The following is a 14,874-nucleotide window of genomic DNA, read 5'->3' on the forward strand; positions in this document are numbered from 1 at the left end:
TTTACTGAAAGAAAAAAAAATATTTTTTATTTCAGTTAATCGGGAAGCTTTGTCAGAGCCCTACCCATAAGGAGAAGAGACAACAGCTGCCTTTATTCTTGTTGGTTTGCTTTGCAATCCGCTCTGCGTAAAGTCAGCTAACTCTCTCGGTCACGGGCGTCCGGCTGTCCACAGGCTCCTCTCTGTTTGGCCTTGGCATGGAGGATGAAACAATGTCTTTGCGCTCTCCCTCCCCTCGGTGTTTGTACTTTTCTGCGGCCGTGGCGGCGGTAGCGACCGCGGGCTGAGTCTTAGCTGGCTCCTTGGGGCAGCCGTCGCTCTCCAGCGAGCCTCCTCTGGGCATCTTCTCCTCTTTGCAGACGCTGCTGCTCAAGTCCTGGGGCTCAGGGGGGCTGGTGGGGTCCTCGGAGCTCTCGGGCTCAGGTGGGGGTGGGGGCAGGGGTGGGAGCAGTGGCACAGGGGCCTTTGGGGACTCTGAGTGGTGGTGATGGTGGTGGTGCTCCTTCTTGGGGGGCGAGGAGGCACTGCTGCTGCGCCCCTTGGGGCTGCTCTCCTTGCTTTTCCGCCCGGGGCTCTTACAGGTCTTCAGTCCCTTCCCGCTCTTCTCACCGAGGGTGGACACCAGCAGGGGCTTCACCACTTCCTTCACCTCGATGCTGACTGTCTCCCGGGTCTTGCGCTTCTTGATGGGGAGTACGGTCTCCTGCACAGATCGGATAGAAGACTCCTTCACGGCTTTCTTTTTGGCCTCAGCGGCAGCAGCTGCCACCACACTCCCCGGCTTTCGGCCCCGTTTCTTGGGAATGGCCTGAGGGTCAGCCTCGGCTTTTCGCTTCCTGCCAGGGCGTTTGATCACCATAACCTGGGTGGATGTGGTGGCCCCACCCCCCTCAGCCTTGCCCCCTGGCGAAGTTTGGAAAGGCATCTTGACGAGGAGCTTCCCAGGGCTCTTCTCCAGGACCCTTTTCACCTGCACACCCTCTGACGTGGCCGCCTTGGGTCTCGTGCTGCCGCTCCCTTTGGGGCGTCCCCGGCCTCTGCCAGTTCCTGGAGCTTTGGGAGATTTGGGCTTCTTAGGTGGTTTCTGCTCTCGCCGGGAGGGGCTCCCTCTCCCAGTTACCGTGAAGTCAAAATCATTAGGGTCCAGGGATGTGTCGCCTACCTTTTCGAAGTATGCAATCAATTCCACTTTAGAGCGAAAGGCTTTTCCCTGGGGACTGTGAGAACAAACGGAAAGACACAAAAAACAATTAGAGGTTCCCTATGGCAATGTCAGAGATAGGGCAGAGCGGATGGTGGTGACAACACTCTGATAAATGTTACTACTGAACAAGAGTCACACTGCCTGGCTGCCCCTGAGGATCTGTCTGTCACCAAAGCCACTCACTCGTCTGCCTGTCCCTGACTCCCCAGGCCTCTCCCAAGTCCAGCAACCAAAGAGTCAGGCCTGGCTGGACTGAGGCCCATTCTGCTGCTTAGTGCCTGGGCCTGAGTCACCATCTAGAACATTCCTAAATCTGAACTCGGGTATGGTGCTCAGACTCTCTGGGAATCAGTTTCAACAAGATAATCCTTTGCTCACTCTTCTCAGGGTTATGGAATTAAATGAGGCTATCTGCCAATGTCATGTGAAAACTGCTAACCTTTTTGGGCTCATTTAAGGGGCACAACAGAAACATGCTTCTTCACTCCTCCTCAGAACCCCTGGCTCTGCAAGTTCCTCTGCTTCCGCAGCTATTCCATCTCCAGATAAGAACTCGAGGCGCGGAGAGGATAGAGGACACCGACCTCTGCGCACAGTCATTTCAAGCATACCTGGTCTTGGCGTTCACTGTTTATGGTCCCCCGCCCCCGCTGTGGGGTTAAGCACATACATTTTCCTGCTCCATGAGAGATCCCTGTCTCTGCCCTCCCTGCCATGTAGAGACAGGAGTTGCTCTTACTTACTTAATCAAATACACATCATACTTCCCAGCAGAGCGGCCAGATTTCCTTTGCTTAAGCTTCCGTGTCCAGCCTTCAGGTAGGGTGGGGTCATCATACATGGGTCCCCGGTCACGGATGATGGAGCGCCGCTGTTTGGGGGAGGCAGAAGCTTCTGGCACGGCTGGGGCGGAGCCTGACCCTTCTGACGTCTCCGCTTTGCCTGCCTCTGCGGGCTCGGCAGAGTGGTGCGCTGATGGCTGCACGGGCTCATGCTTGCCCTCTTTGTCTTCTTTCTTATCTTTCTTCACCTTTTTGAACTTGAGGGGCTTGTCCTTGAGGCCCTGGAGATCCTGGTCTTCTGACTTTTCTTCCCTGAAGTGTTAAACAAGTATGTAAGTATCACAAAGAACAAATGAGCAGAACATGCAAGGCCCCAGGCCATCATACACTCAGATCTTCATGTCCTTCCCCAGGACAACAGGGCCTCAGGCCAAGCTGGGACCCAAATATTTCCTTAGGAACTTGGGCCCTGGTGGTGCTGGCCGGCGTGGCCGACCTGCACTGTGGCCACCTGCAAGTCTCACTCCTGGCATTGCAGAAGAGTCGGAGCCCTTTCCTCTGAGTGGAAACATCGCGGGGCTCCTGAATATCCCACCCCAGCATGAGTCGCACCTCAGGGGCCTCTGGGCTCGATGCCTGACAAGAGGCCTTCGAATGCTGGAAAGGGAGTCAAATGGGGGTGGGGGTCTCGTTTGTGAAGGCCGGGGCTTGGGCGTCTTTTTGGTTTTCTAGAACAAATGCTCAATGAGGCACACAGTAGTGTTATGGAAAGCACTCAAATCCTTTGCCACTTTCCAAACATGAACCCCAGCAAATGACCTCAGCCTTCTGTGCCTCCGTTTCCTTATCTTGACAATGGGTAAACCCATCTGGGCATCCTTACTGTGAGCATCATGGGAGAAAAGGCACAATGGCACTATATAAATAACAGCTAACTCAGGCCACAAGAAACTGCCACCCAGGGTTCTGGGGTGATAAGAGAAGTGCTCCCAGGTGGCGTAAGACTTTAACACAAGACGTTCCCTAACAAGGAATGGCCTCAGCCACAGCAGATGCGGAGGGAAGAGCAAGGGAAAAGGTGTGGTCCACGCAGAGCCATGTTTCCCCTTCCTGCTGGTGCAGAAAAGCACCCTTCCTATTCTAGGGTGGGAGTCCTCCCCATTCTTTTCTGGTGACAGAAGCAGCTCCCTTCTCTGCACATCACTTTGGCCTGGTAGAGTCTCTTCAGAAATGGCCACCGTGAGGCCCCAGGCCCCAGAATCAGTGTCTGGCCATGATGCTTTACTAACCTGTCTAGCATGCCACCATGAAACCTCCTAGGACTTCAGAGCCTCAGAAACAACAGGGGCAGCTTGGAAAGCAGCAGCCACCTACGAGTGCCTTCATTAGCAGTTCATTCTGGAAAAGAGCCTGACTACTCCTGCCCTCCGGGTTCTCAGCCCCACAACTCCCCTGTCCCATGTGGTTCATCAGTGCTGTTCACCGTCTTGTGGCTGGTCTACCCCAAGAGACTTCTCCTCTTGTCTACACTGCACAGACTGTTCAGTGAGGGCACCATGGCACACACTTGCAAGCATCCTTGGGAAACTAGGACTCAAATGATGTAGGGAAGTTACTGAAGGCTGGTTAGCACTAGGACTCAGAAGCTACAAGGACATACCTCTCCAGAACCGTCAGGTCAGGTATAGGGAGGCAAGAGCAGCTCCAATCTAGCGACAAGGTCTTAGAGTGAGGGAATGTCTTGTCCCCACTATAACTCACCCCTGAGTTCCTCCCAATCCTGTATCTTCCTCCAGCAGTTTAGGGCCCAAGGTGTGGCTGCCGAGTCACTGCGTATTAAGAGGCATCCTACAACCCACAGAGCAGTCTTTCTTGCTGTAAAGTGGGGGTCCCTAATCTGTTCCAGCACAGAGCTCTCAATGTGAAATGACAAAGAACCCTGGGGATCTAGGTGTGGCCTTTGAGAATGGCCCCCTAGACAGTTCCCCATAAAGGAGGGAGAGAAGGGGAGCCACCAGCAGAGTGGGCCAAGAGAGCAGACAGACGGGAATCAGTACTTCCACACAATCCATCATGGCGCTGCCTAATGCCACAGCTGCTCCTTGGAACCTGGACGGTCCTGATGTCAGAGAAAAACCAGGAAAGATCCGGCTTCTTCGAAACTCTCATTTGCATTCCCAAATACCCTAGTCACCATGAGGTCAAAGTATAAACCTAAACATGAACTAAGGAATGCCTTCTAGAAATCTATGCGAAAGAGACACCTCCAAAAATCTCAAAGAACATATGCATGACATTATTTGCTACAGCATTATTTTTACCAGCCAAAGGCTACAATCCCTCAGATCCCTATCACCAGGGCACTTATTGAATAAACTATGGTGCACCCGCACACTGGAGTACTGTCCAGCTCCAAAGGGACTAAACAAGAGCTCTCAACACTGTGATGGAGCGATTTCCAGGATCCGCTGTGAAGCAAAAGGAGCAAAGTGCAAACACATCTACTGCATGATACCTAGGTAAGCAAGGGGGATTAAGGAAGGACACACCAGGAACTAATGAAATTGGCTCCCTGTGTGGGGCAGTGGGAACAAGGTGAGGGTACAGGCACAGGAGTGAGACCTAGCTGAATCAGTGTCATTCTGACTTCTGAATCACGTAAAAGTTTATATTATCCCAAATAAAATTCAAAAAGTAACAAAACCTCATTACACTGAATGCAAATAGAAACAAATGCGCTTGGGCCAGGCATGGTGGCTTCAGCCTACAATCCCAGCATTTTCGGAGACTGAGGCAGAAGGATTACTTGAGCCCGGAGTCTGAGGCTGCAGAGAACCATAGCTACACATCACTGTACTCCAGCCTGAGTGACAGAGTGAGACCCTGTCTCCTTTTTTTTTTTTGAGACAGAGTCTTGCTCTGTTGCCCAGGATGGAATGTAATGGCACGATCTCAGCTCACTGCAACCTCCACCTCCCAGGTTCAAGTGATTCTCCTGCCTCAGCTTCCCGAGTAGCTGGGATTACAGGCACCTGCCACTACACCCAGCTAATTTTTGTATTTTTGGTAGAGACAGGGTTTCACCACCTTGGCCAGGCTGGTCTTGAACTCCTGACCTTGTGATTCACCCGCCTTGGCCTCCCAAAGTGCTGGGATTACAGGTGTGAGCCATTGTGTCCAGCCAAACAAGTTTAATTCTATACCAAATTGTCAATACCACAGAGCAAATATTTATTTCAAGTAACTTTTGACTACATTGCTCTGGAAACCTGCACTGGGACATATTCTAAGGCCAACAATGACACTCCAGAGGCAGTAAACCCACTGAATTGGCTCCTAGGAGAGACATGTGATTCTGGTTCTGGGGCATCTTGTGGCAGAAAGCCCAGGGAGTACAAGAGAAAGGGAGAATCCGTGAGAGGCCTCTAGTTGTGGTCTAGGTGTGGCTTAGGGTGGGAGCAGTTGAGGATTTGGGGCTGGTCTAGGTGGTGAAGCAATAGAGCTCACTGGTGAATTGGTGTGGAGGTGAGGGGCAGAGGTGAGTCAGGGACCATTTCTAAAGCCTGGGAAGATGGTGGTGCCACTGATTGAGAAGGAAAAGACTGAGGGGCAGGCCGGGCACGGTGGCTCACTCCTGTAATCCCAGCACTTTGGGAGGCCAAGGTAGATGGATCACTTGAGGTCAGGAGATTGAGACCAGCCTGGCCAACATGGCAAAACTCCATCTCTACTAAAAATACAAAAATTAGCTGGGCATGGTGGCGGGTGCCTGTAATCCCAGCTACTCGGGAGGCTGAGACAGGAGACTTACTTGAACCTGGGAGGTAGAGGTTGCAGTGAGCTGAGATCGCGCCACTGCACTCTAGCCTGGGTGACAGAGTGAGACTCCATCTCAAAAAAACAAAACAAAACAAAAACCCAAAACCATACCCCCTCCTCTTCCTCCCTCTAATCAGACCCCTGCCACACACAATCTTGATTACAAGGAGAACTAAATACCTAGTTCATAAGTTCATACTTTTTTTTTTTTTTTTTTGAGACGGAGTTTCGCTCTTGTTACCCAGGCTGGAGTGCAATGGCGCGATCTCGGTTCACCGCAACCTCCGCCTCCTGGGTTCAGGCAATTCTCCTGCCTCAGCCTCCCGAATAGCTGGGATTACAGGCATGCGCCACCATACCCAGCTAATTTTTTGTATTTTCAGTAGAGACGGGGTTTCACCACGTTGACCAGAATGGTCTCGATCTCTTGACCTCGTGATCCACCCGCCTCGGCCTCCCAAAGTGCTGGGATTACAGGCGTGAGCCACTGTGCCCGGCCTAAGTTCATACATTTTAAGAGTTGAAGTAACCTCAGAAAAACTGCCTATTCAACTCTTGAGTGTTACAGATGGAAAAAAAATGGAAGTTCGAGATCACTGTGAGTCACAAACACGCATATCTGTCCAACTGCCTTCATCCTGGGCTAGACCCTGCATCATCCTTCTACCTCCAAGGCTCACAGTTTGGAAGAGGGAACAAATAGGTAACAACAACATAGTTCCAGCTCCCTTCCCCTAAAGAGAGCTTGTTCCAGGCACAGTGGAAGCACAGGGGTGTGGATAATTAGGAGTGGGTGGGCTGGAGGAGGAAGGCCTGAGCTGGGCTCTCAGGGCTGATGTGTTCCAGAGGTGGGCACGGAGGGCTTAGGGTATGCCAGGACAGATGGGCAGAGGTGACACTATCAACATGGTTATAGCTCCTACCTCATCACCAGTGTGGCCAATGATGCCCACCCTGTGTGACCAGCAGCTCTGGGCCTAACCCTATCACCCCCTCCCACCTTTTCATTTGGAGAACTTTCAGGTTTATCTGGAGAACTTTCATCTTTCAGGTTCAGTTCAGATGGCACTTCTAGGCCGGGTGTAGTGGCTCAAGCCTGTAATCCCAGCACTCTGGGAGGCTGAGGTGAGTGGATCACTTGAGGCCAGGAGTTCAAGACCAGCCTGGCCAACATGGCAAAACTCTGTCTCTACTAAAAATACAAAACATTTGCCAGGTATGGTAGTGTGTGCCTGTGGTTCCAGCTACTTGGGGGCTGAGGCATGAGAACTGCTTGAACCTGGGAAGCAGAGGCTGCAGTGAGCTGAGATTGTGCCACTACACTGCAGACTGGGTGACAGAGCAAGATTCCATCTCAAAAAAAAAAAAAAGATGGCACTTCTGAGACACGTTCCCTGCGACACCTTCCCTGCTTCTGCCTCTCCTCTCCTCTCCTGTCTCCCTCCCTGCTCTATAAGGCATAGCACCCAAGCCCCCAGTGTGCATGCCAACCCTCATCTCCCCACTCAATGCATGATGCCTGGCACAGGAGAAACCCTTACTCAATGCATTCTGGAGGAATAACCACAACACAGACAGGGCACTCCATGTGCTTCTTCTGATGGCGAGAGACCTTTGACCGTAAGTTTCTAGCAAGGAGAGACTAGCTCAGTGCTGAAAACAAGGTGGGCTATGAATTGGTGAATAAACAAATGAGTTTGGGAAGTATCAGTAGTCTGTTGGACACTGGTGGCTTGGAGATGGCAGAAGATGAGGTGGAGGAAGTCACCGAGGAGATGACCCAGTGACAGTAGCATGGAGGATGGTTACACCAGGAGGATGGATCGCCTTCCAGTCATGTGGTGGCCAGGTATGCAGACACCTCTCCTGTTGAAACAACTAGAACTGCCGGACTAAATATCTTACAGAAGCTGCTAGAGAAGCCACCCACAAGCTGGCAAGAAAGAAAGGAGTACACGGGCTGAAGAGCAAGGGAAAGTATGGGGCCCTTTTCTGTGGAGAAATCTGGCAGGCACCTCCTTAACAAACGACTAAACTGAACCTCTGGCCCCTCAGTGCTGCTGAGATGAACCAGCATCCACCTCAAATGGGAGACTGAAGTTCACCACGAGGAGACAGCAGGAAGAGTCCAGAGAGGGCGTGCCGCAACCATGGCCTGGACTCCTCAAGACGATGATAGAAAACAAGAGGGTGGGGGAAGATTTCCGATAGAGGAGACTGAAGGGATGACGCAAACGAATGCAACACATGGTCCTGGACTGCATTCCAGACCCAAAGGCACTAAAAAAGGCATTAATGGGGTATGTGGAGAAATGTGAGTAAGGTTCTGTGTTAGCTCATTGCTAAACTTCCTGAGTGTCTTAACTGTACTGTCTGCTCTTAGGAAAGGCATGCCTAAACGTTTAGGAGTGAAACAGCACGAGGACTATGACTAACTCTCAAGTGATCAATGGACTGGCGGAAATACAAATATGGTAAGATGTTTAAAAGGAGGGAGATGACAGCAATATAATCGGAAGCCGTGCCAATTGACAGTAATATTTTGAAGCAGTGGCAGGCAAGCTTTTTTAACAGTTAAAGAGAATGCCTTCATATTACACAAAGACATTAAGAAAAAAAGCTGGCGGCAGGGCGCGATGGCTCACGCCTGTAATCCCAGCACTTTGGGAGGCCGAGGCGGGCGGATCATGAGGTCAGTTCGAGACCAGCCTGACCAACATGGTGAAACCCCCACCTCTACTAAAAATACAAAAATTAGCGGGGTATGGTGGTGTGCACCTGTAATCTCAGCTACTCAGGAGGCTGAAGCAGGAGAATCACTTGAACCCAGGAGGCAGGGGTTGCAGTGAGCGGAGATCGTGCCACTGCACTGAAGCCTGGGTGACAGAGGGAGACCTTGTCTCAAAAGAAAAAACAAAAAGCTGGAAAACTTGAAGAAGTACCTTTTTTAGTGGCTCAAATAACCACAATGCTTCCCACAATGTGACACTCAATATGGAGAAGTTATCAGTGTGAGAGAAGGAGGGGCAAAGGGATTCCCCCCTGTTGAAAAAGCCCTGCTGAAGAAGGCCTTGCCTGGGATCCTCATGGCTCATCTATTGGTAAGCGAACGGCAGCATGAGGAAGCAAGCACAGTCCCAGGCACAGCGAAAAGGGGCCGTGACGGTGCCGGGGGAAATGCCAACAGACCTCAGTGAGCCCTGGGGTTCTTTCAGCTAGAACTGTTCATGGTTTCATCAGTGGGCTCCAATTACCACATCACACAGGTTTCTAGTGATCTGTCCCACCCGTTTTTCCTACACAAACTCATGTTTTTATTGTGTGATTCATAGAACACAAGATTTTTTTCTAGGAATGCACACATCATGTTGAAGCAGAAAGGCCTTTACAAAATCTTAAATACCTACAAAATATGAGGTAAGGCTCTTAAGAAGTAAAATATTCAGTGATTTTGCTACTAGAATGCAAACATTAGATCAAATCCTTCATTTGATCTAGTAAAGGAAAATTAGAGTTGCAGGAATCTTGTTTTCAGGCCAAACGACATCTTGAGGGATCTGATGGCAAGAACTGCCTACATTTTCATCATGTGACCTGCAGTGATCCTGTGAGAAAGGCCCGTAGGAAAGACTACTCAATCCCTGAGGTTTTCAGATTTTAAAAAAGGCAAAAAAGCCAGGTGAACAAGGCAGATGAAAGGTATTTTTCACTTGAATTGGAATCCAGTCCCTTCCTTGTCCCCTGGAGTGAGCTCCAGAGAAACTTCCAGAGCCCCAGCAATATCCCAACCTTTCGTAATTTCACTCATGCTCATCCCTTTCAGGAGATGGCATTTCTCAGCACCTTTCACTGCATTATCCCTCGGCGCAGCACAAAGAGCTAAACTACTACACGAGGCAGTTAACCTAACGGCAGGGCAGTGGCTACAGCTCCGGGTGAGCGGTATGGGACCACAGGAAATTAGCAGCTCCCCCCTTCCCGGCTGCTTCCACCCTAAAGTGTCATCCAGCTGGTGCTTCCAATTCTTTCTACTTCCAGTATTAGCTGCAGAATCGCAGAATCAAGGAGGCTTCTCTGCATGAATCAATAAAGGCTACAGCACTTTGAGACATGAGCTTCAGCCCTTTAAAAATCTGAGAAATCAAACTGGCACAGGAAGAGTATCTCAGTGGTCTCTAGGGAGCAAGAGAGAATGAGGTTCAGCTTGAAGGCTACAATAGTGGAGCCTGAGGTTCAGCTGCCCTGCTCTGAATTCACAGTCCCTTTCTTAATCGTCCACTTTTGAAAAGATGCAAGAAACCACTCGTTTTGAAAAGCTTAAAATGCAGTTCTTGCCAACCAAAAGCAGACCCCTCTGCAAACACAGGCCACCAGTGCCAGACGGCAAATCTCGTCTTTATTGGTATGTAAAACGAAAACCTGAACACAAGCCCACCACACACAGGTTAAAAAAAAAAAAACAGGTTAAAAAATTCCTGCTGTGGAGAACAGTTTGGCAGTTTCTCAAATGTTAAACATGGAGTTACCATATAACCTGACAATTTTACTCCTAGCCATAGACTCTCAAAAACCCAAAACCAGGCTGGGCCTGGTGGCTTACGTCTGTAATCCCAGCACTCTGGGAGGCTGAGGTGGGCAGATCACCTGAGGTCAGGAGTCTGAGACCAGCCTGGCCAAAATGGTGAAACCTCACATCTACTAAAAATAGAAAAAAATTAGCCAGGCATAGTGGTGTACGCCTGTAATCCCAGCTACTCAGGACGCTGAGGCAGAATTGCTTGAACCTGGGAGGTGTAGGTTGCAGTAAGCAGAGATCATGCCACTGTAATCCAGCCTGGGTGACCAGAGCGCGACTCTGTCCCTCTGCCCCCGCAAAGAAAAAAAAAAAAACCTGTAACCAAACAGATATCCATATATCAATGTTCATGGCAGCACAGTTTACAATAGCCAAACGTTGGGGGCAACCCAAATATACATCCCTGAGGGATAGATGGATAAACAAAACTTCATGATCTATAGGATGTAATATTATTCAGCCTCAAAAAGGAAAGAAATTCTGACAGTTGCTACAATGTAGATGAACCTTGAGGACATTATCTCAGTGAAAGAGGCCAGACGCAAAAGGCCACACAGTGCATAATTCCATTTACAGGAAATGTCCAGAATAGGCAAATCCATAGAGACAGGAAGTAGACTGGCTGTTGCCAGGGGCTGTGGGTAATAAAAGGTGACTGTTAGTGTGTCTGGGGTTTCTTTTGGGTGCTGAAAATGTTTTGGAAGGACACAGAGGTGATGGTTGTACAACTTTGTGAATGTACTAAAAGCCACTGAATCACACACTTAAAAAAATTTTTTTTCTGTGAGCCTATGAATTATATTGAAGAATGAATTGTACACTTTAAATGAGTGAATTTCGTGATATGTGAATTATATCTAAATTAAAAAAAAAAACATTAAAACAGCAACTGATCACCAATTACTCTAAATCAAAGATAGATAGGTTTTGTGATGCCTGGCCAGTGCTCTGAGCCCACACAGCTGTCTCAGAGCAAGCCTGTCTGGCTGCGGCACAGAGCCCTGGCAGACAGCTGGGCCATCCGTCTGAGGAAGAGGCCAATGTGGGGACCTATAGCGATACATGCTAGACTGGACCAAGCCGATCTGAATGTCAAACTCTGAAGCCTAGACACAGTAACCATGACAATCAGAAAGGAATTAGTTCAATAAATTTAATGAGTGGGCATTAAGCCAAGTGGAAGGTTGTTAACTATTTTGAGGTCATTTGATCATTTTTTTAAAACTGTGGTAAAATACACATAAAATTTACCATAGTGTTTAGTACATGCTCAGTGTTGTGCAACCATCACCACTATCCAGTTCCAAAACACTTTTCTAACAAATTAAGCAGCCGCTCCCCATTCCCACTCCTCGCAGCCCCTGGTAACCACTAATTTATTTGTCTCCACAAACCTGCCTAGTGTTGACATTTCATATAAGTGGAATACCCTCCCCCAAAAGCTTGTCTTTTAAAAAATTATTCTCATTTAAAAAAGTTTTTTTCTGAGCACAGTGGCTTACACTTATAATCTCAGCACTTAGGAAGGCAGAGACAGGAGGATCGCTTGAGCCCAGGAGTTCAAGACCTGCCTGGGCAACACAGTGAGACCCCGTTACTCACAAAAAGGGGGAAAAAAGACCAAAAAAAAAAAAAATCCCAAAACAAAACAACAAAAAAGTTTTTTTAGGGACACAGGGTCTCACTATGTCGCCCAGGCTAGACTTCAAGCTGCTGGGCTCAAGCAATCCTCCTGCCTCAGGCTCTGAAGTGGCTGGGACTACAGATACACGACCATGCCCAACTTAGAAGCATGTATTTTTTCAGATTAGCTCACCATTCCCTGGCAACTTCTCCAATGATTTCCTCTTGCATCTTTGCCTCTATATTCTAGCAGGTTCTCATGCTGATCCCACACACAAGTGGTTAGAGACTCACCGGGTCAAGCTGGCCTCCAACGCTTTCAATTTCAAATACCTAGTCTTCAAGGTCCAAGTGGTCTGTTTCCATAGATACTGACATTGTGTATGACTTTTCTGTCCCCAGCAACACATTCCCACAACTGCTGCCTTTCCTCATTTCCTGATGATTTTTTTCTTAGCTTTGCATACTCCGTGTAAACAAGTTTCACAGACTTTTATCAAAGTGTTGGCTGCTTTTACTGAGTAACAGAAAATTTGCCAAAATAAATTTTTCTCATGAAGGCAATACATTTTGGGCATTTTGGGGAACAAAAAAGGGCAGAAAGGAGATCTCTTTTACTGGAGAACTCTGCATTAAGGACTGGCTCATTTGATCTAAATATCTCATCACTAACTTGGAGTGCCCTTGTTTTCGTCATCTTGCGTATCACTAGCGTAGGTCCGCTGTAGAATGCGATGCAGCTGGGATCAATGTGAGAGAAGCAGCGCTCATCCGATTCCACTACAGCTAAACACATGAGCAAAGGAGGGACCTGCTGGAGGTATGAGGATTCCCTAGCAGAGCTGGAGAAAATCTGCAAGATCTGGACCTAAGAGCCGGGCTGGCAGAAGTGCGGTTTGCTGTTGGCAAACAGAAGGGCCTGAACCACCAGTGCTCTAGGTGAAGAGGTCAGAGACAGGCTGGCCAGGTTTCCCTGGGCATTGCTGGGACAGAGAGAGACATTGATATAAAAGAGATTCTACTTGTCTCAGGGATCTGCCAGTAGCACCGTTGGTCCCCACCCTGACTCCAGCTGCTGCCACAGGGGGAAGCAGCAGGGACTCAAGCTCCATCCCATAAACAACTCTAGGGACTGAGCATCAAATAAGTATCAGCAAATTAGTAACTGTCCTGTGTACAAATACAAACTAGGTAGAAACTATAAGGACTGAACACCAATCATTCCAGTCAAGATCTCAACTGGAGGCCAGACACAGTGGCTCACACTTGTAATCCCAGCAATTTGGGAGGCCAAGGCATGCAGATCACGAGGTCAGGAGTTCAAGACCAGCCTGGCCAACATAGTGAAACCCCAAATCTACTAAAAATACAAAAAGAATTACCCAGGGGTGGTGGTGGGCGCCTGCAGTACCAGTTACTTGGGAGGCTGAGGCAGGAGAATCGCTTGAACCTAGGAGGCAGAGGTTGCAGTGAGCTGAGATCACGCCACTGCACTCCAGCCTGGGCGACACAGCGAGACTCTGTCTCAAAAAAAAAAAAAAAAATCCCGACTGGATCTTCTTTGGAATCTGACATTTACATTTACCCAGAATAAGCATCTGAGGACAGCCAGAAGGAGTGGGTGGGGGAGGATGGCTTGCTTCTGGTAGCCACTGCTCTAGGGATTATTTCTCACCATTGTGTCACAAAGCACACCACAGGAGCACTCCCACATGGATTAAGGAATTAGATGCAGACCTCCTGCAGAATTGCCCTCTTCCAATCCTAGTAAGAAAGACACAAAAGAAAGGCGGGGAAGGGGAGTGTGAAAGGAAGATCTCAGCAAACAAAGGAAAGGGGTGTAATTCAAAGCAATCTGAGAAAAGACTCCAGAGGACAATGCAGCAGCAAAGCCAGGCTCCTGTCCCCTCCCCAGAAACCGCGCTAGGAAGCAGGCAACACCCTGGGAATGTGCAGCCAGTAAGCTGGAGAGAAGCAACCAAGGGAGTCCTTAACTTTTTCCTTTTAGGCCCACAAACTCCAGCTGGGAGGTGCAGGAGAAACGGAAAAGTGCCCGCTCTGTGGGAAGCAACTGCTCTTAGATTATGGAGCCACCCAGAGACTGAGGTGCCCCCCATCCCTATGGAAATGGTATACACATACCTTATGTGGCTAGAGTGAGCCTTAGTATAAGACATCCAACCCAGTTCTTAATACAGAGAGAATAATCTAGATAGAGCCAAAGACTACATGGCTGCAGCTCCCTCCAGCGTGCAAATTCTGTCCGAATACAAGATAACAAGCCTGTACACGATAGCTCAGAAGGGAAAACAGCAACAGATGATGCCAAGAAACTGGGATGAGAGAGCCAAGAATTCCTCCACTGACTCAAAGCAAACAGAACAACTATGCAGAGCCATCCAAGCCTGAGCCAAGATGAAAAAAAGTGACATGATAACTCTGCAAACATATTATGACCAAAAGAAAAAAAACAGGCACAGGGACGGAGATGGCACGAGAAAGGCAAAGTCTCCCACAAAGAAGAGAATACACAAGGAAGAGAAAGAAATTCCCCACAACTAAGCAAGAACAGGTTCCCAGTAAAACAGTTCAAAGATGGGATGATAAAACAGTAAGATGGTGCGGTGGCTCACGCCTGTAACCCTAGCACTTTGGGAGGCCGAGGTTGGTGGATCACCTGAGGTCAGGAGTTTGAGATCAGCCTGACCAACATGGAGAAACCCCGTCTCTACTAAAAATACCAAAGTAGCTGGGTATGGTGGTGCGTGCCTGTAATCCCAGCAACTCGGGAGGCTGAGGCAGGAGAATTGCCTGAACCCAGGAGGCGGAGGTTGCGGTGAGCCGAGACTGTGCCACTGCACTGCAGCCTG

The 14,874-nt window shown here is 49.1% G+C and overlaps 1 protein-coding gene across 2 annotated transcripts in view; it reads right to left on the minus strand.

The window, feature by feature from the left end:
• MECP2 (methyl-CpG binding protein 2) overlaps positions 1–14,874 on the minus strand; it is a 67,920-nt gene continuing 53,046 nt past the window's right edge. The window contains exons 1-3 of one of the 2 annotated variants that reach the window (XM_064371508.1): positions 1,948–1,964; positions 1,163–1,217; positions 1–1,053 (exon numbers count right to left, since the gene is read on the minus strand). In XM_064371508.1, the coding sequence (XP_064227578.1) occupies positions 134–925 (792 nt within the window). In that variant the 5' untranslated portion in view covers positions 926–1,053; positions 1,163–1,217; positions 1,948–1,964 and the 3' untranslated portion in view covers positions 1–133. Of the gene's footprint in view, positions 1,218–1,947; positions 2,299–14,874 lie in introns of those variants that run through there. The other variant, XM_064371507.1, reaches the window with a different exon arrangement.

This window comes from Aotus nancymaae, unplaced genomic scaffold (genome assembly GCF_030222135.1).
Source record: "Aotus nancymaae isolate 86718 unplaced genomic scaffold, 86718_ANA_hifiasm-v0.15.2.pri h1tg000138l, whole genome shotgun sequence".
NCBI lineage: Eukaryota > Metazoa > Chordata > Mammalia > Primates > Aotidae > Aotus > Aotus nancymaae.